We start from the raw sequence: 25,704 nt of genomic DNA, 5'->3' as shown, positions 1-25,704 counted from the left end.
GATGAGGGAGGGGAGGTTGAACAAAAAGGTATATATATAAAAGTAAGAGTTAGAGGAGGATTAAAATATAAAGGAGAAATCGAAACAAGTAGAAGTATAGTTAGGGATATGCTGCTGAGCGATGGATAGATGTTGTCGTTTTTTTTTCCTCGTTCGTTTTTTGAAAAAAGATTGAAAATTGCGGTCTCTGCGACAGAGCACCTACATACTAATTATTAGTACTAGTCGCTTTTCATTAATCTTACAACATCATTTAATTGATTTAATTTTATCGTATTTCTAAATACAATAAATATACAGATCATTAAAGGTACGAAATTGTTTATATATAGAAATAACAAGTTGAATAGAATATGCAAGTATGCTAACAATAGTATCTCTTCCTCATTTATTCTACTCTCTACTATACTTTTACATTTTCTTTATTTATTTTATTTTAGATGGCAGGAGGTAAACCAAAACCTACTACTAGTAGTGGTAGTAATGCCAATGTAAAGATAAAGAATAAAGAGAATCAAGGAAAGAATGATAAACAAAACAAATACTTGAATCAAAAGAAAAAGGAATCAAAGACTGGCAACCTCAAGTACTTGCCCAACAAAAAGGACGATAAAAAGGACAAGCCTGTAGCACCGGGCAGCACATTGTTGCAAGGTACACAAGACCTCAAGGCACCCGAGAAGGGATGGAGTGTGCACAGCTCATTCTTTAACCAAGATTTCCTCAAGGGCAAGGCTGCCGACAAACACAGTCAATTCGAATCGAGTGCCAACAAGTTTAACTTTAACATTGACGATCATAGCGACGGCGACGACAACCAAGAGTTGGACGACAACTATGACACTAATCTCTTTGCCGACGTCGGCGGGTTCAACCTGCAAGACGACGAGGGTATGTTGGACGACGACGACTTTGATTTGTTGGACTATGACGACGAAGCATTGGAGGATCACGAAGGTGAGGCTCGTGAAGCCAAGGCTATCGCCGAAGAGGGTGGTGTGTTCTTTGAAGACCAGTACTCCTTGTCGGTGGAGGAAAAGATGCAAGAGCGTAAGAAAAAGATCGACCAGTCGTTCAAGACAAAGGACGACGACTTGCTCAAGAGTTTCCCATCAATTGGCAGGGAAGATGAGGACGGCAAGACCGTGTCGATGGACAACGACGACGAGATGGACGAGGACGCCAAAAAGGTTGCGCGTCTCACCGATATTCAAGACGAGCGCAAGAAGAAGATGGGTGGGTTCCAGGGTATGGACCTGCACAAGTTCCTCTTCAAGGCCGTCATGAAAAAGGGGTTCAAGCAACCCACCCCTATTCAAAGACTCACCATCCCACTCATCCTCGAAGGTCAAGATGTCGTTGGTATGGCACGTACCGGTTCCGGTAAGACTGCCGCTTTCGTCATTCCAATGATTCAAAAGCTCGCACAACATTCTCACAAGGTTGGTGCACGTGCCATCATCCTCTCGCCCACTCGTGAACTTGCTCTCCAGACATACCGTGTCGTCAAGGAATTGTCGAGTGGATCTGATCTCAGATCGTGCGTCATTGTCGGTGGTGACAATATGGCCGACCAGTTTACAGAGCTCGCTAGAAACCCCGATATCATCATTGCCACTCCAGGTCGTCTTGTCCATCATCTCACCGAAGTCAACATGGGTCTCCACACTGTCCAATACATTGTATTCGATGAAGCTGATCGTCTCTTTGAAATGGGTTTTGCCGATCAATTGCAAGAAATCATTACCAAACTTTCCCCATCCCGTCAAACCCTTCTCTTTTCTGCTACCCTTCCATCCATGCTCGCTGAATTTGTTCGTGCAGGTTTATCTAATCCTAAATTAGTTAGATTAAATACTGATACCAAAATTTCTGATCAATTATCTGTAAGATTAAAAAATTAAAAAAACAAACAAACAAACAAATCATTATACTTAGTTACCTTTTTATTTTAAATTTTAGTTATCATTCTTTACATGTAGACATGATGAAAAATTTGCAGCATTACTTTATTTATTAAAAGATATTATTAAAGATGATGAACCAACGATTGTATTTACAGCCACAAAATTCCATGTCGAATATTTACATATACTTTTGGATCAAGCTCGTATTGCCAATACGTTTATTCACGGTCAGATGGATCCAGTTGCTAGAAAGATCAATCTTGCCAAGTTCCGTTCCAAGGTGGTCAATGTCATGGTGGTAACCGATCTTGCCGCTCGTGGTATCGATATCCCCATGTTGGACAATGTCATTAATTTCGACTTTGCACCCAAGGAAAAGATCTTTATTCACAGAGTTGGTCGTGTTGCTAGAGCTGGTCGTAAGGGTACTGCCTACTCACTCGTCTCTCCAGACGAAATACCATACATGTTGGATCTCCATCTCTACATTGCCAAGAAACTCACAAACAAATTGTTGCCAGGTCAAACTGTCGAAGATTTGGAATACTCTTTCTATGGAAATATCCCTCAACAAATTATTGATCGTGAAAATGAATTTGTTGCTATTAAAGCTAAAGAATGTGTTGAATTGGTAAGCTATAGATAGAAAAAAAATTAGAAAAATAGAAAAAATAAGAAAAAAAAAAAAAAGAAATATATTAATAATTATTTTTAATTTTATAGTTATCATTAAAAAGAACTATATTTAATGCACATGGAAAATATGTTAGAACTAGACCAGGAGCATCACATGAATCAAATAAGCGTGCCAAGGGATTGGACAAGTCACAGTACCATCCATTGATGTACAATTTTATCAATTCCAACGAAGCTGTCCGTAACGACTTTGTACAGTCACTCAAAGCATTCCGTCCAAACCAAACCGTCTTTGAAATGACCGGTAAAAAGAGCTCTGCCGCTGATATCATGCAGACAAAGAGAGAGTTCCACTCGACGGTCATTGGCCAACAACACCGTCGTACACAGGCTGAAATCGAAGAGTACAAGAAACAAGATCAATTAAATAGAAACAGCGAAGATGGTGAAGAAGCTGCTAGTACCAAAAAGAACAGCAAGAGAAAGAGAGACAAAAACGAAGACGATGAAGGATTTTTACAAGAGTTGGAACAAAACACTAAACAAGCGGCCGAAGAGGAGAATGGTAAAAAGAAACAAAAGGGTCATATTATCGACGAAAACGAACAAGAGGAAGGTGACGACCAAGTTAAATACAAGATTACAATTGATGATTCAGAGTCAAAGGCTGCAGAATTGAAAAATAGCAAGAAAAAGACTAGATCATCGACCAAGGACGAAGCATTCTTTATGTCATCGACACCATCCAACTACTATCAAGAACGTGCACTTGCCATCACTGACAAGTTTACACGTGACGATGAAGTCAATATGGGTACCGACGATGGACAAAACAAAACACCTGGAGGGTCGTCTGGCAAAAAGTGGGACAGAAAGAAAAAGAAGTTTGTCAGTGTACAAGCCGACGCCGACAGAGAAAAGGAACGCAAGAAATGGGTCAGAAACGAAGCTGGTGTACTTGTCGACACATCGAAAAACAAAAAGAACTTATACGAGGAATGGAAGAAGAAGACCAACTCGAGAATTCAACGTACCGGAGAAGAAGAAAACGCTAGATTCATGCCTGCCAAACCAACCTATGTCCCCGTCAAATGGAGAGGTAACAAACAACAAGCAGCCGAAGGTGAAGATGGTAAAAAGAAAAATATTCGTACTGGTATCAAAGATATCGATGATGTCAGAAAGGAACGTGATAGAAGAGATCATCATAGCAAGATTAAACATACTTCTGCCACTAAAAACAAATTCAACAAAGGTAAAGGTGGTAAAGGTGGTAAAAAGAGAAAATAAACAAAGACAAATAAATAAAAGAAGTAATAATATTATATATTTTAAATTAAATTTTGGGGATGGATTTATTTAGTTTTATTTACAATTTTTAGTAGATAAGAGTGCTGCTATATATTTATATATTTATATATTTAGGTATTATTATTATTTAAGTTGATATAATTTAAATTATTTAATTTTTACTCTTTCCACTTGCATTGTGGTGTGTCAATGAGTCATAGGTTTCAGCGGTTGATTCTTTGATCTTTTCAGCATAGGTCTTGGTAGTATCGATGGCTTCATTGGCAGTGCCTTTGATCTTGTCGGCGAGGGTTGGTTCAGTACCAGTTACCTCTTGAACTTTCTTCTTGGCATCGGTGGCAGCATCCTTTACCTTGTCACCAACAGTTGGTTCGGTGCCAGTCCATTCTTGAACCTTCTTCTTGGCGTCAGTGGCGGCGTCTTGGATCTTCTCTCCCATAGTTGGTTGAGTACCAGTCTCCTTTTGAATCTTGTTCTTGGCATCGGTGGCAGCTTGCTTGGTGTCGTCGGCTAAATCCTTGGCAGCGTCTTTAACCTTTTCACCGGTGGTTGGAGCAGTACCAGTCCACTCTTGAACCTTCTTCTTGGCATCTACAGCAGCATCTTGTACCTTTTCGACCAAGGTTGGTTCAGTGCCAGTTTCCTTTTGAATCTTCTTCTTGGCATCGGTGGCAGCTTGCTTGGTGTCATCGGCTAGATCCTTGGCAGCATCCTTGACCTTTTCACCGGTAGTTGGAGCGGTACCAGTCCACTCTTGAACCTTCTTCTTGGCATCGACAGCAGCATCTTGAACCTTTTCGACCAAGGTTGGTTCAGTGCCAGTTTCCTTTTGAATCTTCTTCTTGGCGTCAGTGGCAGCTTGCTTGGTGTCATCGGCTAGATCCTTGGCAGCATCCTTGACCTTTTCACCAGTAGATGGTTCAGTGCCAGTCCATTCTTGCACCTTCTTCTTGGCACCCTCGGCAGTTTCTTGGATGTTCTTCTTGACGGTTCCAATTGGATCTTGAGAGAATTCCTTGTCATGTTCACGTTGCTTGAAATCCTCGGCCTTCTTCTTGCCCTTGTCCATGTATTCATCGACGTTTTCCTTGGTGTTTTCCCAACCCTCTTCGATCTTGTCACCGGCCTTTCTGAGATTCTCCTTGGCTTCGTCCATACCCTTGTTCATGTCTTGGTGGGCTTCTTCTTGACCAGTATGGAACATTGACTTGGTACCATCCCATAGATCTTTGGACATCTGACCAATGTCGTGAATAAACTCTTGGATGAATCCGCCATTGTTGGCATCCTTGGCTTCTTCCACTCCCTTCTCCATTCCCTTCTTCATATCGTTGACATATTTCTCTGTGCCTTCCTTTACATCAGTTGCAATGTTGGATGCTTGTTCTTTGATTTCTTCTCCTTTTGTCATTTTTTAATAATTTATATATATATATAAGTATGTTGGAAATAATTAATTAATATTATTTATAGATATATTATTATTATTGAGTATTATATATTGACTAGTGTGTGACTGTCTTTCTTTTATAGTTTGTTAATTAAAGTATGTTTGTTGTTTAATAAATTGAATGTATTGAAATGGTATCAGATTTTAGTTGGTATTTATTGTTTTCGTCTTTGACTCGGTTCATTCGCCTTCCCATTGGATATTGCAACATTTCTCAAGATCCACTCCCATTCATTCAATTCGTTCAATTCATTCAATTTAATTAAATTACGATAATAAGTCAAATTATTTTTCAAGTTTTCCAAAAGAGGATAGCTCCTCTTATATCTGTTTTATACGAAAATTGGATAATTCAATCTTTTAGCTAAGATGATTCGACTCTCTCTACTACTCCTCCTACTACTGCTACAGTACATTATCGTAAGATCAAATAAATTTAAAGGATGAATGTTCTATATCACCATTACCATATACGATAACGAGAAATTGAAAATCGTTGTTTGTCAAGAAGAAGATGTGTTGACGATGTTGTAATCTGACCATTCACAGCACTCTTATGAAAATTGAATAATGTGATAACATAATAATAATTATTTTTATTGAAGCACGATCGATATACCACCCCATATAGTAAATCAAATCTTCAACTCTTTATTTGAATTGATCCTCTATGCTCTATTCTCATACACATACAACGATGTGTGAATGAATCAAGTATCGTAATAATAATAAGAATAATAAAATTATTTTTTATTATAATAATAACTGACTGAGATTTTCAAGCATGAAAACTCTTCCCACATGAATCATACTTACTTTACTAAAGTTTAAACAATCTTTGAATATCTATATCTATATAGATCAAGTAATAAGAATAATAGGAATATAATAATAATAATAATTATTATTATTTTAAGAGTAGTTACACAAAGAAAAGAATGTACATTTGATTGTTAGATGTATTTCATTGAACGAATAACACAAATAACAAATATTTTTATTTATTTATTTTTTTAAAACAATAGTGTGAATATTAATATACTGCACTTTGTGCTTATTTACACATGTGAACAGCCTTGCAGACACGGTGAGCGTCGGCGTTCTTTTTGATTTCATGGATGATCTTGCCAAGAGTAGAGTGAACGATCTTCTTGCACATCTTGACGGCTGGGTGGATACCAAAGTGGTTGCATTCACCGTCCAAAAGGTGTTCGATTTCTCTCTCGGTTCTACCGCTGGTGACAGCCTTTTCAGCCTTGTGGACGATGGACTTGCAAACCTTGCATTCGAGCTTCTTCAATGGCTTGAGTGGGTTTAATTTGCCTGGCTTGAATTTCTTTCTACCGAGGTTAGAGATTTCAACTTGGTCATAGTCGGTTTCGTCGTCTACTTCAGAGAATTCATAGTCATACTCGTCAACATCAGATTCTTCAACCATTTCATAGTCATAGTCATAGTCTTCTTGTTCTTGGAGATGGGCAGACTTGCAAAAGTGGAGTTGCTTGCAGACGAGTTCTGGCTTTTCGTGTTGGACCAACTTTCTAACGATAGAGGCAGCTTGGTTGTGAACAATCTTGGCACATGGCTTGGCCCACTTGTGTGGAAGACGAGTGCAGGCAGTCTCCAAGTGGCTGACGATTTGGGTGGTGGTGTGGTTCTTGAGGAGCAAATCTTCGGCTACCTTGACCACATAGTGGCAGACGTCACACTTGACGAGGTTGCTGATTGGCTTACGATCCAACATCATCTCTTGTTGGATGTTCATTTGTTCAGCATTGGTAGCAAAAAATGCTACAAAGATTAACATTAAAGCTAATAAGAATCTCATTTTGGATTATTTAAAAAAAAAAGGTTGTTGGTATTTAAAAGTATTATTTATATATATAGATAGATCTAATTGATTGCTATTATTATTATTATTATTATTATTATTATGCCTGGAAAATATTATTATTAATATCCTATTGTTTATTATTTATAGGATAGATGGTTGTTGTAATTGTGATGTTGATGAATGGGTTTGTGAAGAGGTTTATATACTAGTTGGATACTGACTGCACCGTGATTCAATTCAGACATTTTTTATTCAACCAGGAAAAGAGTAGCGCGGAAAGTGTACAGAGTCAAATTGAATTGGTGATCAAGATTATTTTTAAAATTTAAATCAAAAGATTATTCTAAATTTTATTGTCGTCGACGGGGCCAGAGTAAATCAACAACGGCGATGAGAAGAACCATACGGGTATACCATGGTCCTCAAAAAACAACAAAAAGTCGACGACATACGCTATCCGGGGGTGCCTCGAAAAAAATGCCTTTTGCCAACCGTTTTTAGACCATTTATATTTTCAAAAACTGATTTGAAGATTCTCACAGTCTGTTGATGAAAAAACCAGTGCTGGTAGTGCTCATACTTTCTTTAAACATCTTTAGAATTACAAAAGTATACTTTTCAAAAATAATAAATTAAATTCTCTTGAGAGTATTTTTTTTTTAAAATACTCTGCTTCGTAAATTAATCGAGATTAAAATTATATGAAATGATTCAGACTATTGGTTGAATAAACAAATAGGAATATTGTCATACTCTAAAAAAGAATAAAACAAACATTTCCAAATATTATATTTTATAAATAAATAAATTAAATTAAAGATTACAATCATGATTGATGAGGTGCCATCGACAGGTTGGTTTGTATGGAATACCGATGGTTGTAGCTCAACCTTGGCATCTTGGGCCACTGACTTGGGTCATAGTATAACCGGTCATTTCTGGAACGGTGGGGTTACAGGTGACAGTGTAAGAGTATTTTGGAGCTTGGAAACAGGTATCGGTATACATGACTGTTTCATTCTTCCTACTGTCCTCGCATGTACCATTGTACTTGATGTTGACAATCGACGATTGGGTTGGGGGCAAATAAATATGTAAAATTCGTAGTCATTGTGAAAATCTTGTCTTGGGAAACCGAAAAATAAAAATATCTGAGCAATCGGACAATGAAAACCATGACGATTGTGGCAAGAGTTACCGTCGTCTTACATTCTCAAGAGAGACGACAATCACACATCCTTTGTCTTATCTTGAATTAAAGGCAACACTCATAGAATAAAAGAAAATAATAATAATTCTTTTGAACTTGCTTTGGTTGTTTAGCTATCTCTGACATCTCTTTTCGAAATATGACCAGAGCAAATTACTCATAGTCTTTTGAAATCACACAATTCAATTCAATTGTGAGAATGAAATGAAAACCGTATCGATAGTCTTGTTTTGGACGTTAATTCCAAAATAGGAAATCTGGTAAGTAAAAATGGAAAAAAACAAAAACTTCACAACAACAATAACAAGTAGTAAATAACCGAATAATGGTACAAAATAAACCGAAAGAATTATAACACTCACATTTTGCAGTTCGAAGAGTGTTTGTGTTTGTTTTGATGATACAGACTTGAATACGAACTGTACTCACTAAGGTGAGTGAGGAGGTGCTGATTGTTTTTGTTGTTGTTGTTCCTTTGAGAGAGTGTCAGTTGACAATTTGATAGATTAAAGATGCCTTCTCCTAAAATTAATTTCCCATGCTTCTGGGTTTATTCCATGACATGATATGACACATTTGTCGTCGGTCGGGTCGTCCGTCAGTCAAAAAACCTACCAAACCAGCCTAACCTGCCTTCCTTCCTTTAATATGAAAAGCGGTATTGGTTGATTGAGTTTCATTCTTATTAATATTGTTTTTTTTAAAAAAAGAGAGTAACATTACTTTGATATTTATATATTTTATTTATCTGTATCACATTATTTATCTGTACTATTACACCCCCCCCCCAACAACCCAACCAAACATACATACAACATACCTACACAGCATCATCTCGTCACTTTTCTCTTTCTCTGTCAACACATACATTAATTATAATTACATATTAACACAAAAGGTTAACAAACAAATATTTTAAAACAACTCACACATCAAATCAGGCACTGCTAACTTCAAATAATAATAATATTCTTATTTCTCATTTTTCGCGCGCCGAATCATCATACCCAACATTTAGAGTAAATTCAGAAGTCGAAATTTAATAATTCTATATTTATCATTATTTGGTTGTAGCGACAATCAAACCATCTCTATCCAACCTACATACATACATACATACACAGATCGCGAGGAGTTGTAATATAAGAATTATCAACCAGCAACAGAAGAAGCAGAGTAATAATTAGATTAGTAGTAGTAGCAGTAGGAATAATCACACAGATAGATGTCACTCAAAGAGTCATCCGACTCCATCTCCTATCCTAGCAGTCTATCATCATCCTCTTCCAACACCAACCTCCTTGCACACAGTCTCTCTTTTGACCCTATCAACGAAGTAGAAGAGGAGCATCAGCTGCATCAGACACCATTAACCTCTGCAGCACCAACACCCGTACATCCTAGCCGGACGACAACTTCAACAACCAGTAGTAGTAGTACAACCAACGGTACAACGACCATGACATACACAACAACAGGAGGCACCCAGCGATGGTCGACAGCCTCACCATTCTACCAAACACACAGCTCGTCGTCATCTTCGTTGCTCAACACTAGTCTTGACTATAGCAACAGCAGTATCAACATGAGTTTGGAGGATTTGGCCAATCCTATTAGTGTAGACACACTTCATCACAGCAAGTCGTCGACAACTATAGAGATGGAGTATCCCGATGTCAGTGTAGACGAGTCGTCAGATGATCACGACATTTCAATGTACTCTGACCAAAACGATGAATACAATTCCCCTGCATTCCTCAAGTCGTCGCAATCGTCTGTTTTGTTGTCTTCATACCGCGATATGTTTGGACATAGCAGCGGATACTCTAGTGGCAACAACTCACCACTTGCACAGTCACGTATCATATCCAACTCGGCCAGTGCGTCAACCGCATCGCCACGTCTACTTGGATTCCACATCACGCGATCCACTTCGCATCAATCTCTGCTCTCTGAGCAACCCAACAACCTCCCTCCTCATATATCACCAACCCCTCCACCATCTCATATTCATCAACTACATCCCCAACATCAACACCAACAAAAGATCGTACGAAATGATCGAACCAAGTCATCTCCACCTATTCAACCTGTACTATCATTGGATTTGTACCCTCAATATCATAGTACACCTAATCTTGGAGTAGAACATCAACCACTTCAACATCAACATCAACCACCTCAACAAAAGTTTTCTCTAGTACCTACAACACCCAATTCGTTGATACCATTGGTTGAAGATATGGGTAATCTCGGTCTGTCGCCAAGTACCACCTCTTCACCAAAGGAATACTTGTTCCAATCGTATTACGACTCGAATAATACCAATGGTAGCGGGTCACCATCGTCCACACCTGGCACTCCTATTGCATCACGAAGCAGATCCAACTCTAAATCCATCCTCTATTCACCCACGCGTTCAAGGTCGCCGTCACTCAACTCTTCCAATTCACCCAATTGTAAAATGTCGCCTACCCTTTCCTTACCTCATCCTTTTTCATCTCCACCATCAACATCTAAAGAAAATCATAACCAAAATAATTGTGATCAGAAAAATAATAATACTAACAATCAAATAGATAATAATAATAATAATAATAATAATGAAGAAAATAATAATAATCAAAATAATAATCAAAATATAAATTTAACGCCAACAAATAATAATAATCAAAATAATAATCAAAATACCAATAATACTATTAATAATAATAATAATGTAAATTCAACACCAATAATAGCAACCAATTTAACTAATTTATTAAATAATCAAATTACACCTGTACAATCCACAACTACCTCAACGAATCAACAACCACCACTTTTAAAATCAACACTTAGTAATGGTAATATTATAACAACACCAATTAGTAATCATCTAAGTAATAGTGGAAGATTTTTACATACACCAATGACACCACTGTCAACGCATATTACTATAAATGATTTTACGATTTTGGAAAAGATTGGTGAAGGTGGATTTGGACAGGTGTATTTGGCCAAAAAGAACGATACCAACGAGATTGTAGCACTCAAACGAATGTCCAAAGACTTGATATGGTCCAAGAACAAGGTGACACACATCAAGAATGAGCGTGATATCTTGGCACAGGGACGTAACCATCGATATATCGTGTCGTTGGTCTACTCGTTCCAAGACGACACTTATCTCTATCTGGCGATGGAGTATGTGCCTGGTGGCGACTTGCGTTCGCTTCTTGGTGCATTGGGTTGTTTGGATGAAGAGAGTGCCAAGTTTTACATGGCAGAGATGGTCGAGGCGGTGGACAGTTGTCATCGTCTCGGCTACTGCCATCGTGATCTCAAACCAGAGAATTTCCTCATTGACCGCACTGGACACATCAAGTTGGCCGATTTTGGTCTCTCAAAGAATGTAGTCACTCGCTATGTAAAGGCAGTCGACTACAAGGGAACACCAACTGGCAGCTCGATGGAACACACACCAATGAAATTTGGATCGTTTAATCTAAATGCAAGCGGTGTCTTGTCAAGCTCGGTCACTGATTTTGGCTCATTCAAAGATCTTCCCATGCAAGCACGTCTCGCCTACTCTGTCGTTGGCAGTCCCTTTTACATGGCACCAGAGGTGTTGCAAGCAACCAAGGGCTACGGAGACGAAGTCGATTGGTGGTCTCTCGGATGCATGTTTTACGAGTTTGTCATTGGCATTCCACCATTTGATGGTGAGTCGCCTGAAGAAGTCATGGATTCAGTTTTAAAATGGAAATCAAATCTCAAACGACCACAAGTAGAGCAACAGCAACAGCAGTCAGATAATTCATTGGCAGTTGGAGACATATCAATCGACCAAAACAACACGAGTGTCACTAGTGCTGGTTTCAGTATATCAGATGACCTTTGGGATTTAATTACAAGATTGGTTTGTGATGGAAAAGAACGTATGGGTAGTGGAGAAAAGGGTGTCGAAAGTATCAAACAACATCCATTCTTTGAAGGAGTTCAATGGGGTAGTCTACACCAAGGTGAACCTCCCTTTGTCCCCGTCCTCGAGGATGACTATGATACCACCTATTTTGAAAAAGATCGTACTCAAGGTATTGCCTATACCAGTCGTAACTCTGGTGGTACCATCATTTCAAAATCAAAAAATAGAAATATTCTTGGATTTACATATCCTCGTGCTGGTGATGATCCTTTAATTTGGAGTATGTAAACTTAAAACAAAATCGAAACAAATAACAAATAATAATAATAATAATAATAATATTTTGATTATTTACATTTCTCTTTTTTTTTTTTTAGCCAATTTAGTTAAAGGATTATCAAATAGTTTAACTTATAGTAATAGTACCAATGCAAGTTCAATCAACAGTAATAGTAATAGCAATAGTAATAATAGTAGTGGATCTGGAATATCACTTGGGAATAGTGGTCATCATAATATATTGTCAAGTTCAGGAACATTACTCATGCCACAACCAAGTCATGCTAGTTTAAAGAGTAGTCTTGGTATATTGAGTAGTGGTGGTAGTGATATCAATAATAACACTATTAATAGTAATAGTAATAACAATAGTTTAAAGACATCATCAACTTGTACCTTTACACCTTTGAATCACAGTCCAAACAATCATACCACCAACAATCAATCATTACCAGAACCTGCCAGTCCCTATGGTTCCTACGCTCATCATCGTTCACTCAAAATGAGTAGCAGTAATCATTTTGGAAATGAAGCTATCATATTTCAAAGTGACCTCTAAACAACAAGAGAAATCAACGAACATTATATAATTATATTATTTTATAAATATTTAAAATTAAAATAATAAAATTTAATAATAATAGTGACAACCAACAAGGATTTCTCCAAAATTTTATTTTACTTTTCTTTTTTTTCTCGATAAACCTCGACATGATGGTATCACTAGACCATCTGGATCAGAGTTGTTGAAAAGCCTTTTAAATAACCTCACAATCGTCGATCCCAAAGAGAAATGGTGGTTTGGAGGGGACCGATACAAAGAGTTTATAGAATATGGATGCATTGACTTTTTGGAAAAACTACACAACTTGCATAATCTTATCCACAATCAATTGTATTTGGAATTAGCAATTCAATACAAACAAATTGACTATATTCGGCTCCTTTTCAGAATCTACAAGTTTCTAGAAGGAGATTCAATCATACAAGCCATGGCCCATACTTGCGATCTCCCATTCATCATTGCATTCATAACATTGAACCTGAAGCTGGTCGACTATGCACCATCTTCCTCTATACAATGAGTTCTAGCTTTGAACCTAATCCAATACATTTATGTCAATCCAAAAATGACTGGCTTGACTTTCAAAAAGAGTTTTATCAACTCGCCATGACACTCAATTTCGTTAACAAGAATATTCAATCCTACATGGATCAAAGAGTGCCACTCCATCTCAATCTAAAAACTAAAATTAAACCTATGAAATCAATCAGTTGAAGATCTTCTCTCCAAAATAAATAAATAAATAAAATAATAATTAACTAATCTACTTTGAACAAACAAAAAGATAATAAGAGTATTGGATTTTTTTATTACAATTAACTTTTCTACTTATATATTTTTGTACATTTCTTATCAGCCTATACTAGACTTTTTAAATTTTCTCAAAATAGTACATGACATCTGTAAATCCTCTCATTAGTTCTTTTTTACAAAAACCTTGCGATTTAAGAGAAATGAAATCTTTTACTCCAAGTGAGCAAAAGAAAGCAATGGAAAGTGTTCCTAATCTTGCTGGATTTGATCAAAATCCATTTGACCCTAATTCACTCTTTACTTTGCAAACCCAACTTACTGGAGTGAAAAAAACTAAGGAGAAGATATTGTATCAATCTGAAAAGATTAGTAGGAAAATATTCCAATCAACTGTTCACTTGCTTGGTTCCATCATCGAAAAAAATCAACAACTATTCATAAATGACAAAAAGGAATTGACTCCAACTGGCAAGTTGACTCAAGATTTTAATGATTCAGTTACCACTGACTCTGAAAGTGTTTAACTGGTATCAGTCATGATAGAATTAATAATTTTATTGCAGCCTTTCCAGAACAAGGGGTTGAATACATAGAATAGCCTTCAGATAGAGAACCTCTTCTCGATGCAGCAACTATAAAGAAAATTAATCATCAACTAGAGGTCGTGGAAATATTAATAAAAGCAAACAAGTATGCTAATATTTGTAACCAGAATTCAAGAAGTAGAGGAAGAGGAAGAAGATCCAACCAAAACCGCACATGGAATAATAGTAGAAATAGAAGAAATTCAAACCAGAATCGTTCCCAGATAGGATCCTATTATTTACCTATTCCAATTCATTAGGAGAACATTTTCTAGATGTTGATAATTTATCTCGATCAACTAAATATATCAATTTAATAAATTAAAAAAAATATATAAAATAAATAATTATTTAAAAATATGACCGCGCGATATTACATTCATCAAAATACAACAAACATCGATAGTGTTTGAAGTAAGAAGAAGAAGAAGAAGAAGGAGGTAGATAGATAATCTATAGATAGGCAGCATTTATCATGTTGCCTACTCATTTTATAGCATCTTCATCATCCTCTCAGAAACAAAATGATAGTAAATTAAATCAACAACAGCAGCAGAGACATGATAGAGATAATAATAATAACAATAATAATAGTACATCAACAACATCAACAACAACAACAACAGCACCATCTTCGACAACATATGGTAAAATCAAACCTGGTATAACAACACCGTCACCTCCACATCAACAACATCAACAACAACAACAACAACCTTATTCACCATCATCAAGATATCCCAATATTGTACCACCATTGTCTCCAGGTGAAGTTGTATTAGAAGAGGTCATACCTGATGATATAGAAGTTAGAGATGCACTGTTTCCACCACAGACAACAACTGCATCATCACCTTTTTCTCCTTTGACACCTATCAAATCAACTTCAAAAACACCAAGACGTTGGAGATTAATACCTGCTAATTGTACATGTGTAGTTGTAAGTACAAACAATACATTAGATAATATATATATATATATATAGACATTAACTCTCTTTTATTGTTACTTTAGCATGATGGACAAAATCAACAACAACAACAACAATCACCAAGTTATATTTGTCAAAAATGTAGTTCAACCATGGTCAGTGATCAAAAGCCACCTATTTCTACACCTACACATCCTTATAGTACAAGTACATCAACATCAGGGGCTAGCGGATCGGCTTCATTACCTCATCCACATCCTTCTACAACAACGACACCATTACGTAGATCCAATTCTGGACAGAATCTATTTGGATCTTCATCTTTACATCACAACACACATAACATTATTTATTCAACACCCGATGGCTTAAACTATGTCACCAGAAATACACCTCCTAATATTCCAACGACTCCCATTTATTCAACCACCACTGGTGGTTATTCTTCTACTTCTACAACAAATAGAATGACACCATCTCGTGGTCCATACATATCACCGAGTAAAAGATCAATTGTCGATTATGTAGTCTATCCAAGTGGAGATTACAATCGAGAGATGCAATTACTAAAATCAGAGGTCAATATATTAGAGGATGAGTTTGAACAACTCAAACGGTCCAACAGTGACAAGAGCAGATTGGTCAACGAGAGTATGATATCAAGAGAGCGAGAAGAGGTGCAATACAAAAAGGTTCAAGTGGAGAATGAAATCAGAGAGACGCAGCGACAATTAAACTTTCAACTGGTCCAACTCAAAGACCAACTCCGAAGGGTCGAGACTGACAAGAGCGAAATAGAATCCAATGCCTATGACATCCAAGAAGCCTACGTCCAAGCACAACGAGACAATGAAATGTTGGTACGCGAACGAGAATCACTCTTGCAGCAAATCCAAGAGTACGAACACGAGTTGGAGAACCGGGCAGTGGAACCAGAGTTTTTTTCAGAACTCGAACAACACGTCGAGACTATTAAGCAGGCAATCAATGCAAAGATGGAAGCACTCAATTTGGAGAGCCAACTGATTACCTCCAAGGAAAATGAAAGAGATGCTATGGAGCAGGCCAAACACTCGATTGCTCAAGAGGCAACGAGTCAAGCCAAGGCACATGGCCTCTTGGAGGATTTGGTACAGTTGCATCAAAGAATGCTCGATTTGGAGGATGCATCGGAGAAACGGATCGAAGAAGTCTACCAACACGTTGAACAACTTGAAAATGAAAAGCAACGAGCAGAGTCAAAGATCAATATGTTGGGTATCGAGATGACAGCCGTCAAAAAAGCAAGAGATGAAGGTTTGGAAGAGTTGCGTGTGGCACGTGAAGAAATGTACAAATCAAACAACCTGTATGAACAACAACGTATCGAAGTGCGAAGACTCCAAGACCAGGAAAAGATTAGAGCAGAGTCGATCAAGGACAAGGTCATCATGACCAATCAAGAGTTAAAAGAGATCGAATCAACTATTGACCAATTTGAACAAAATGAAAAGATACATACCGATCAAATTGAAGAGTATGAAAGAAATCAATCCGTACTCGTCCAACAAGTCACTCAACTCAAATTACGTGGTTCACAACTAGACTCGTACATTAAAGAGATGCAAGCACGTCACATCAACGAACAAGAGGAATCAAAGAGCGAGATACAACTACTCCAACAGAGAATCGGACAACTCGAAGGAGAAAACGATGACATGAAGGAAAGGTTGAGTAAAGTTCATATTGTCATTGAAAATTCACCAAGAAAACCTTTATCAAAAGAAACCATACAGGCTTTGACACCAAGCAAATACAATTCACCATTCTTTTACACTCAACAAAATCCTCCATTGTCGGCTCAAAAAATACAACCAACAAGTGTATATCAATCAACTTATAGACCTCCTGTTCCGACATCGTCAAAGTCAAGTCTCAGTCTTGATGATTTGAGATCTTCTACTTCAAGTAATCCACCACATATTTCATCTCCTCCTCCTCCACTTAGACAAGAGTTCCAACGTAAATGGGATACTGTCTTGTCAAATTTAAAAAAGAATCAAAGTCAATTGATTCAAGAAGAAAATCAAAACGATGAAGAAGAGGTAGAGGAAGAAGAAATAGTAGAAGAACAACAACAGGAAGAAGAGGAAGAAGAAGAACAAATAGAGGAAGAGGAAGAAGAGGAAATGAATTATAATCAATTTAATGGTAAAGATCATCAAGACCAAGATGATGATGATGATAATGATAGATTTAACAATCATACTCAAGATGATAGCAATGTTGGTGGTAGTAGTGGTAGCAATAATAATAATAATAATAATAATAATAATAATAATAATAATAATAATAATAATAATAATAATAGTGAAAACAATACACACCACTCATCATCTAATGGTCATACTACTACCAGTTCAAATGAAAACACCAATAGTTATTCATCAACCTACCAAACTCCATTAAAAGAACCAAGGGATCTGTTAACGACAACTCCCATTCAAACTACCTCATCCTCCTCCTCCTCTCACTATTCAAAATATGCAAAGGAATCAATGTCACCTTCCTTTTTTACAAATCCAGTTGTGGAAGAGGTAAGAGAAGAGGAATTTACAGACGAGAATGACAAGTATATTTCAAGACATTGGTCCAATCCAAAGGATGAAAGAGATTTCAAACAAATCGTAAATGGATTACACCAAGACGATGATGATGATAATGGTGGATCGGTAACATCACCATCAAAGGTTTGGCGTCCAAACAATATCGATGCCATCTTGTCGAACCATCATCATTATACCAAAGATGACAAATTAAACTATCACCTCAAAACGACAAGTAATGAATTGGTAACAAGCAAGTTTTTAACAGAATCTAATAATAATAAACCTTCTTGATAATCATTGGTCTAATCCAAGGAGAGGGATATTAACTTCCTTGATTCTTTAACAATTCTAAAAAGAAAAACATAAATCTCGATTAATCTTAGGAGGTTAAAATGTGTTGTACATAGCAGGTTGTGATCGACTTAATAACATTTCTTGGAAGATGTTCTTTATCTATTGCCTTGGCCTATATGGTGAAGGTCGGTCCATGGTTAATATATATTCTTTTTTTTTAAAAACAGCCAACACACAAAACGATGCAATCAAAGATAGAACTATTAAAGTTACACAACACAGTCAATCACAGTAACACCAAAGATTTTAAAGATTTTCAACAAGAATGTCCACTATGTGCAGTTCAACTCGATGATAAAGATCTACTTAAACAACACATCTCTTATTGTTCAATATCTTATATCATTCATATTGGTGCTAATCTCGATCAATTATCGAGAGATGTCAGACAATATCACCACCACCACCACCACCACCCATTAATTACGAAGAACGTATGTTTTAAACATCTATTATCTAAACATATATTTTCTAACACTTTCACCTTTCTTTAGATCCATCTGTTATCTTTGTAAAAACTAAAACTATACTATTACCTCCAAAAGAAAAAACTGGTCTAAAAGAAACTATCTTTATTTATTTAGACAACGATGAAGAGAGCAACGTAATCAAATTTAAAGAAGAAGTTGACATTGCCAGACAAAAGATCAAAACAAATACAATCAAATCACTAAATCTCACTATTTGTTATAACAATGAATCTGTTTTGGAAATAGTAAAGAATGAAACCAAAAAGGTGTATGAAGATATCAAACAAAGCACATCAATTGTTAAATATAGAATCTATGGACAGATTCCACATAATCTATTTGTTGAAAGACCAAATGCAGTCTATTGGCTTTCTGATTTACCAAACAATACCAAACCACTTGTCATTCTTCCATCGATGGTTGATCATATCGAAGAGTATGAATTGCGAGCTCGACTTTGTATGTATGTCCAACCAGGTTTTGGTTGTGAATTAAATTATTCTCACATATTGGATAAACTCTCTTTCTCTTTCTCTTTTTAAATTTAGATGGAAATGGAAAAGAGATTTTACAATCATGTAATGCTTTAAAAGGATCATTAAAATTGAAAACAATCAAAGTGGGTGAATTCAATGCAAGAGCAATCAATTCCGAAGCAATTTGTGGTTTGATATCTAGTTGTCCCAACATCGATAAACTGATTATCACATCCACTGGATATGATGAAATATCAAAACAAATGGTGCAATGTATTGCTGATGTTTTGAAAAAGAACAAAATAAAACATCTACATTTACTCATCAGCGGTGATCACCCAAGATATCAACCAATTTGGGATGCATTGGAAACAAATAATTCATTGGTAAAACTAAAACTTTTTTGTAATTATTAAAATCAATTTAATTTTAAAAAGATTGGGATTATTAACCTAAATTTTTGTTATTTCTTTCAATTCACTAGTCGATGAACAGGAACCACACCCAATACTCGAATGCGCATACAATTCACTAATGAAATATCTTCATCCATCGAATATCAAACAACTTTCTTTTGGTATCAAATTAAGCGAATTTCCCGAAAAGCTCCAATCCCTCCAATCTTTTGGATACGCAAACCTACTCTTGGTAAATGGTAATGATCGTTATCAAGTCAAAAATGCTGATAAATAAATAATCCAACTCTAGAGTGATCAATTATTATTAATATTAAATATTATACAATTTTTTTCCTTTTCCTTTTCCATTTATTTTCCATGAGCTTTGGTATTAGGACTATATTTAAGTTCCAATGGTACCTGATTCATTTCATAAGCTTTAAGGTTGAAATGTTTTAATTTCATGCGACCATCTACCGATTTGGAAGTGTCAACTAGGTATTCCTGCATACCACAGTTGTACACCTCCTCGAGACCTAAAATGCCTTGCTCATCTAGATGATGAAATAAACCCATAAACATCTTGTAGGGAACTTGATGGGTCACCAATAAAACACTACGACCAGCATAATCTCTTGACAGCTTTTCCAAAAAACAATGACATCTCAGTTCAACATCGGGATAATTTTCTCCTCCTTCCTACAAATACTAATTTTAATGACAAGTATATAGAGCATGTTTAATGTTTACATACCAATCGATACCAATACTTTCCATCTCTTTTTCTAATTTCATATTCTTCTGGAAATTGTTGTTTAAATTGATTTTCTGCCAATCCATGTCCTCTTCCAAATTCTTTTTCTCTTAACCAATTATCTTTATACTAAAAAAATAAATACCATATTAAAACAAAAATTAATATAATATTATTTTTTTTTAGATTATTATTTTTTTACCATTTTAATTTTATAAGGTAATTGACTTATAATTTCTTCAGCAGTTTGAATGGCACGAATATAAGGAGAAACAAAACAAAGATCAAATTGATCAGTCTTTGCCAAATGTTTACCAGTTTCTCTACTTTGCCATTTACCAACTTCGGTTAATTTAATGTCTGCATCTCTAATACTAGAGGTATGACTGTCGAGAACATCCAATGCTGCATTTTGTTCCGATTGACCATGTCTAATAATAACCAATCTTGTTGGCCATTTTAGTTTTACTTTTTGTGTATTAATATATGGCATTGACATACTTCTTGCCATTCCTCCCATTGGTTTTATATTTGATTGATTTAATGGATTAATTGATGATGGATTCTAAATGGAAATAAACAAAAAAATAGTGAATTAATTAATGATTATTTTCTTTTTCTTTTTTTTTTTTAATATATACAAGATTACAAGTCATTAAAGCATGTTGATGATCTAATATTCTTGATGGAGTACGAATAAGACCAGTTTTGATTTTAGTTTTTAATCTCTTGATGATTGGAGTTGAATCAAATTCAACTGATCTTTTTTTAGGTGTTTCAAGAGGAAGTTGTGATGTCAACGACGAAGAGGAGTAGGATGATGTTGAACTTTCACGAGAAGGTGGAGGTAAGATTTGAGGTGATTGAAGTTTAGGAGTTGGAGGAATGGATGGAGGAGTATCTTCTTGTGGTTCAACATCGGATATAAAATGGATATTGGTCAAAAAGATTGGATCAATTGGACAGTTGGATTCATTGGTTGGGGTTGACTCGAGAATGCAAAGCATTTGCATCGTAGATGGATGTACTCTTCCAATGATTGGATACTTTCTATTCAATGCACCGCATGCATCCAATGTGAATATAATTTGATTGTATGATCCCATAGCCACCAATCCTCTTTCATTAAAACTCAATCCATTATCATTATTCTCTTTAATTAATCTTTTAAATTGATCTTTATCCAATAATTCTTGTTGTTTTGATGATGATGATTCTTTTTTAGAGTTTGTTAAATTTGATTCCTTGTTATCACTAATATAAACTATATCATCTTGTTGTTGTTCTTGTTCTAGTTCATCATCATCGCTACTATCAACATATAATTGATTTAATATTGTTGAACTTGAATTTAAACTTGTTGGTTGAGTATTATTATTATTATTATTATTATCATATATTGAAGTAGTTGTAGAGGTAGAAGTGAAACTTGTAATACTATCATCATTATTACTATTACTACTACTATCGTTATTATTCATCAAAGAGTTATCCAATGATGAAGAGTTTATAGAGTATCTCCCACATTGAATAAACAGATTCTTGACGATTCTGTGAATGATCGTATCTTGGTATCTCCCAACCTCTATCTGATTTGTAAATCTTTCACATGACAATCTAGCCTTGTCCCTATATAATTCAACTATGATTCCTCCTTTACTCGTTTCAAATAAAACATATCTATTATTATTATTATTATTATTATTACTATTATTACTTTGGTTATCTATTTCCATCATGGTTGAAAGAAATAATAAATAAAAATACTTTTGCTCTGCACCTTTTGGAGCCAAAGTTGTCATCCATTTTTTGTTTTCTAGTAATTAATATACTTTATTGATGAATTCAAGTTGATGGAGGTATTGGTCGAATGCCTTATAGACAATGAATGTCCACTGCAAAATGTGGAAGAGTAATTGCAATTTCTTCCAATTACATGTGACCCAAAATATCTCGTCTCTAATGTCCAAGGTTGTTAACAACCACTAGTGGTAAAAACTATTGTGCATTGGTTCCCTCTTTATCACCACCATCTCTTTCACCTTCATATATCTGTATTTACATAAATCTTCTTCTTTTTTTCGGGCAATAAGTGTCTCCAATGTATTTCAAATACTTTAAAATGTGATACAATAAGTGTTTCCAATGTATTTCAAATACTTTAAAATGTGATACAGAATTTAGTAATTGTACAAGAGTGATACCAAACAAATGTAGTAGTATTTTTGAATGTCCACCATCACAAAACTGTAATGTTGGCAATGGAACTTGTTTGGATCGTGCAAAGATTGGTGATGAGTGCCAAAAAGGAATTGAAAACCCAGTGTTTACAATTTGCTTACTTTATCCAAAGAACAATAGTAGAGAAATTGTTTCCAATTATTTCTCTCAAGGTGAAGGTGAGAATTGTCCAAAAGTTTCAAGTTTACTTTCAACCTGTGACCCAAACCAAGTGATGTCATTGTCCAAAGGAAATTGGTAAAGGTTATTGTTTATTTTAAAATCAATGACAACACTCAACTCTACAACACTCCAATGTTACAAGCAAAATCAAGTGTATTATCAATGTCTAAATGATAACCAATGTATAACCTCCAGACAATTCACCAGACTCTTGTTCAATTAGTAATTGTGGACACGAATTTTGTGATATGAAAAGAGAATGTGCAGCTCCAAGTTTTATCAACTTGTCCCTAGTTGTAAAGATTTTTCTTTTGGTGGTGATATTTGTGATCTTATCTATCCTTCTTCATCTTCTTCATCTTCTTCATCCTCTTCAAATTCAACATCGACATCGGACTCTGATTCCCAACCACCATCCAATTCTTCAACTATTACAATCCCAATATTTATTATTATTACAATTATTATTTATTGGTCTAAACTAACACTATTCTTTTTTTTTTTTTTTTTTTTTTTTAATAAATAATTTTACAATTATAACCAATTGATAAATTTGATAAAAAGAAATCAATATTTGATTGATCGATAGTATTTCTAAGATTGGCGATGGTCAAGTTTGGATGGAAAGCCAATGGAGAAAGAATACACTCTAATCCAATGACATCCAATTCGGTTGATTGGAGTGAAAAGGAAAGGAGTGTCTTGTTGATTGATAGTGCTGATTGAAGTTTGTGAGCTGTAGGCAATCCAAATGAATTTCCACCAATTGCCAAATGTTTGACCACTTTGTTTGATTGGATATAGTCGGCTACCAATGCACCATATGTATCACGGATACCATTGGACGAAATGTCAACCCTGGTCAGATACTTGTTCAACTTTAGGGCAGTCAAAAGATTGGCAGAGTGTGGAAACACTTGTCCCAATCGATTATTGGCCAAATTTAGACTATGCAATGTTGGATTGGTGACGATACAGGCAATCAATTCTTGATGACACCCTTCCAATTGATTATTACTGACATCCAACGATACCAATCCATGATGATGTGTTTTGAGATGAGCAAACAATTGTTTGGATTCTTTAACGGTCAATTTAAAGTTGGCCAATGAAATGTGAGTATAGTTGTCATTCTTTGGCATAAAATTCATTCTATCAAAGTTGTATGATGCCAAATCCTGCCATATATTCGAGGTGGATGTATTCTCTTCATCCATCTCTTGATTGCCCCACATTTCTCCATTTACTTGATTGTTTTCTTGCCATTGTTGTTGTGCCCAATTATTATGTTGTTCCCAATTATCATGAGGAGGTAGATCTTGTTGTGGTGGTGGTGGAAATTCTTGTGGTGGAGGATTTTGTTTGACAATGTTTAGTCCACTGAGAATAACCGTGCGAAGGTTCTTGTGTTCGGCAATCGCATTGAATAATCTCTCTTCAATGGCGCCTGCCCTGACCGATGAGCCGCATAGATCAAGTGTCTCGAGCGACTTGTTTTCTTGTAGGTATGGAATGATCGCCGTGATGGTCGATTGGCCAAACTCTCCCTTTAAATATCTCAATGTCGTACTTGGAACACTTGCCAACATCACTGATGCCGGTAAATCACGCAATGCGGTTTTATCCAATGACAAGTGCACCAGACCATTCTTTCCAGTCACCACTTGCAAATACTTGCTTAGCAAAGCACCGCTATCATTTGCAAACTCAATCTTGGACATGTCTAGCTTGGTGAGCGACTTGCATTGTTCGAGTGCTTGCACAAAATCGAGTCGGGTGTCTTTTAATCCACTCGTGTCGGCTCTGTATCGAAAAGTGCTCGCAAGACACAACGTCTGCACTGCGCAGTTTGGCTTGGCCAATATCTTGGCCAATGTAGAGTAACAGTTGGCATTGATCGGACCCGTGATCTTGATCTTGGTGAGTGACGAGTTGTTTAGAATGGCACGTAACAGATACTCGACATCCTCCTTGTCTTGATCGACATTGGTTTTAAACACTATTGACTTTAGTTGGTTTTCTTGGATCGACACCACATCACTACTGTCCTCTTCTTCTTCTTCCAAAGTACTTTGGTCGTGTGATGGAATGAGTAGATCGTATATTTGCATGGGGATGATAGATGTTGGTGTAAATGCAATCTGCTCTCTGCTGACGACCAAATAGAGCGTCTGGAACTGATAGGGATAATGACCGTAACGAGCAAGATTGGCTGCAGCCTTACTACTACCGGCCGGGTACATGTGAGACAGTGCCTTGAGATACTGAGACGATGTAGGAATGAATTTCATCGGATAGGTGATACTATAATGTGACAACTTGATAAACGACTCTAGTTCATTACGTGTAGAGATGGAAAACTTGGTGCGTGGTAGGCTTGGTACGATTACACGAGACCACAACTTGCATACAAGTGATAGACGGAGTACGACGTTATTGATCATTGGTGACACGTGTGAGCTGAGCATTCTACCTCGACGAGAAGGTATCCCGATCGTGGTCGTGTCATACATGGACATCATCCCTCCCGCTCCATCCACCATAACCTGTTTGATTACACTATTCTCATGCATCTGATACATCTCTAGTATCTCTCTAATCAGAATATGAGGTAAATCATTAATGTTGAATGCTCCTCCAATAGATCTATACTTTGAATAATCTATTTTCTTTTCTATTATTCTTTTTCCAACATTATTATTTGTAGTTGAAGTAGTACTATTTTTATTATTATTATTACTATTATTTATCATTGTTGCAATTTATCTCTATCTTTTCCTCAAACAAACAAATATATTAATTAATTAAATATTTGTGTGTTGTTCATCAAAGAGAGATTTTGCATAATGAAATTTTTAATCATCCCTTTCTTCAAAATCAGACAAGGCAAAATA

General features: G+C 36.0%; 12 protein-coding genes across 12 annotated transcripts; 8 read left to right on the top strand and 4 right to left on the bottom strand.

Annotated features, from left to right (window-relative positions):
• Positions 1–353: 353 nt before the first annotated feature.
• On the top strand, positions 354–3,833 carry helA (putative RNA helicase; the record flags this gene model as incomplete). Its single annotated transcript, XM_004350757.1, has 4 exons — positions 354–359; positions 441–1,886; positions 1,963–2,538; positions 2,631–3,833. The coding sequence occupies 4 exons, from the start codon at positions 354–356 to the stop codon at positions 3,831–3,833; spliced, it is 3,231 nt and encodes a 1,076-aa protein (XP_004350808.1).
• Positions 3,834–3,908: 75 nt separating this feature from the next.
• DFA_11863 (uncharacterized protein) lies at positions 3,909–5,265 on the bottom strand (the record flags this gene model as incomplete). The annotated part of the gene is made up of 2 exons (XM_004350756.1): positions 3,909–3,940; positions 4,017–5,265. The coding sequence occupies 2 exons, from the start codon at positions 5,263–5,265 to the stop codon at positions 3,909–3,911; spliced, it is 1,281 nt and encodes a 426-aa protein (XP_004350807.1).
• A 1,093-nt stretch (positions 5,266–6,358) lies between these two features.
• DFA_11862 (uncharacterized protein) lies at positions 6,359–7,132 on the bottom strand (the record flags this gene model as incomplete). The annotated part of the gene is made up of 1 exon (XM_004350755.1): positions 6,359–7,132. One exon carries the CDS (start codon positions 7,130–7,132, stop codon positions 6,359–6,361), a length of 774 nt encoding a protein of 257 aa, XP_004350806.1.
• An 834-nt stretch (positions 7,133–7,966) lies between these two features.
• On the top strand, positions 7,967–8,236 carry DFA_11861 (uncharacterized protein; the record flags this gene model as incomplete). The annotated part of the gene is made up of 1 exon (XM_004350754.1): positions 7,967–8,236. One exon carries the CDS (start codon positions 7,967–7,969, stop codon positions 8,234–8,236), a length of 270 nt encoding a protein of 89 aa, XP_004350805.1.
• A 1,337-nt stretch (positions 8,237–9,573) lies between these two features.
• On the top strand, positions 9,574–13,093 carry DFA_11860 (putative protein serine/threonine kinase; the record flags this gene model as incomplete). Its single annotated transcript, XM_004350753.1, has 2 exons — positions 9,574–12,535; positions 12,633–13,093. The coding sequence occupies 2 exons, from the start codon at positions 9,574–9,576 to the stop codon at positions 13,091–13,093; spliced, it is 3,423 nt and encodes a 1,140-aa protein (XP_004350804.1).
• Positions 13,094–13,615: 522 nt separating this feature from the next.
• Positions 13,616–13,813, top strand: DFA_11859 (uncharacterized protein; the record flags this gene model as incomplete). Its single annotated transcript, XM_004350752.1, has 1 exon — positions 13,616–13,813. One exon carries the CDS (start codon positions 13,616–13,618, stop codon positions 13,811–13,813), a length of 198 nt encoding a protein of 65 aa, XP_004350803.1.
• A 179-nt stretch (positions 13,814–13,992) lies between these two features.
• Positions 13,993–14,664, top strand: DFA_11858 (uncharacterized protein; the record flags this gene model as incomplete). The annotated part of the gene is made up of 2 exons (XM_004350751.1): positions 13,993–14,370; positions 14,536–14,664. 2 exons carry the CDS (start codon positions 13,993–13,995, stop codon positions 14,662–14,664), a joined length of 507 nt encoding a protein of 168 aa, XP_004350802.1.
• A 131-nt stretch (positions 14,665–14,795) lies between these two features.
• DFA_11857 (centrosomal protein) lies at positions 14,796–18,246 on the top strand (the record flags this gene model as incomplete). Its single annotated transcript, XM_004350750.1, has 3 exons — positions 14,796–14,841; positions 14,934–15,376; positions 15,451–18,246. 3 exons carry the CDS (start codon positions 14,796–14,798, stop codon positions 18,244–18,246), a joined length of 3,285 nt encoding a protein of 1,094 aa, XP_004350801.1.
• Positions 18,247–18,491: 245 nt separating this feature from the next.
• On the top strand, positions 18,492–19,948 carry DFA_11856 (uncharacterized protein; the record flags this gene model as incomplete). Its single annotated transcript, XM_004350749.1, has 4 exons — positions 18,492–18,747; positions 18,804–19,238; positions 19,328–19,660; positions 19,740–19,948. The coding sequence occupies 4 exons, from the start codon at positions 18,492–18,494 to the stop codon at positions 19,946–19,948; spliced, it is 1,233 nt and encodes a 410-aa protein (XP_004350800.1).
• A 74-nt stretch (positions 19,949–20,022) lies between these two features.
• DFA_11855 (phosphoglycerate/bisphosphoglycerate mutase) lies at positions 20,023–22,209 on the bottom strand (the record flags this gene model as incomplete). Its single annotated transcript, XM_004350748.1, has 4 exons — positions 20,023–20,352; positions 20,408–20,536; positions 20,610–20,972; positions 21,049–22,209. 4 exons carry the CDS (start codon positions 22,207–22,209, stop codon positions 20,023–20,025), a joined length of 1,983 nt encoding a protein of 660 aa, XP_004350799.1.
• An 86-nt stretch (positions 22,210–22,295) lies between these two features.
• DFA_11854 (uncharacterized protein) lies at positions 22,296–22,889 on the top strand (the record flags this gene model as incomplete). The annotated part of the gene is made up of 2 exons (XM_004350747.1): positions 22,296–22,319; positions 22,545–22,889. The coding sequence occupies 2 exons, from the start codon at positions 22,296–22,298 to the stop codon at positions 22,887–22,889; spliced, it is 369 nt and encodes a 122-aa protein (XP_004350798.1).
• A 257-nt stretch (positions 22,890–23,146) lies between these two features.
• On the bottom strand, positions 23,147–25,563 carry DFA_11853 (leucine-rich repeat-containing protein; the record flags this gene model as incomplete). The annotated part of the gene is made up of 2 exons (XM_004350746.1): positions 23,147–23,238; positions 23,343–25,563. 2 exons carry the CDS (start codon positions 25,561–25,563, stop codon positions 23,147–23,149), a joined length of 2,313 nt encoding a protein of 770 aa, XP_004350797.1.
• Positions 25,564–25,704: the final 141 nt, after the last annotated feature.

This window comes from Cavenderia fasciculata, assembly GCF_000203815.1.
Source record: "Cavenderia fasciculata unplaced genomic scaffold Scf_EUAJFUG02HR96I-5, whole genome shotgun sequence".
Taxonomy (NCBI): domain Eukaryota; phylum Evosea; class Eumycetozoa; order Acytosteliales; family Cavenderiaceae; genus Cavenderia; species Cavenderia fasciculata.
This window is presented reverse-complemented; position numbering and strand designations above follow the sequence as displayed.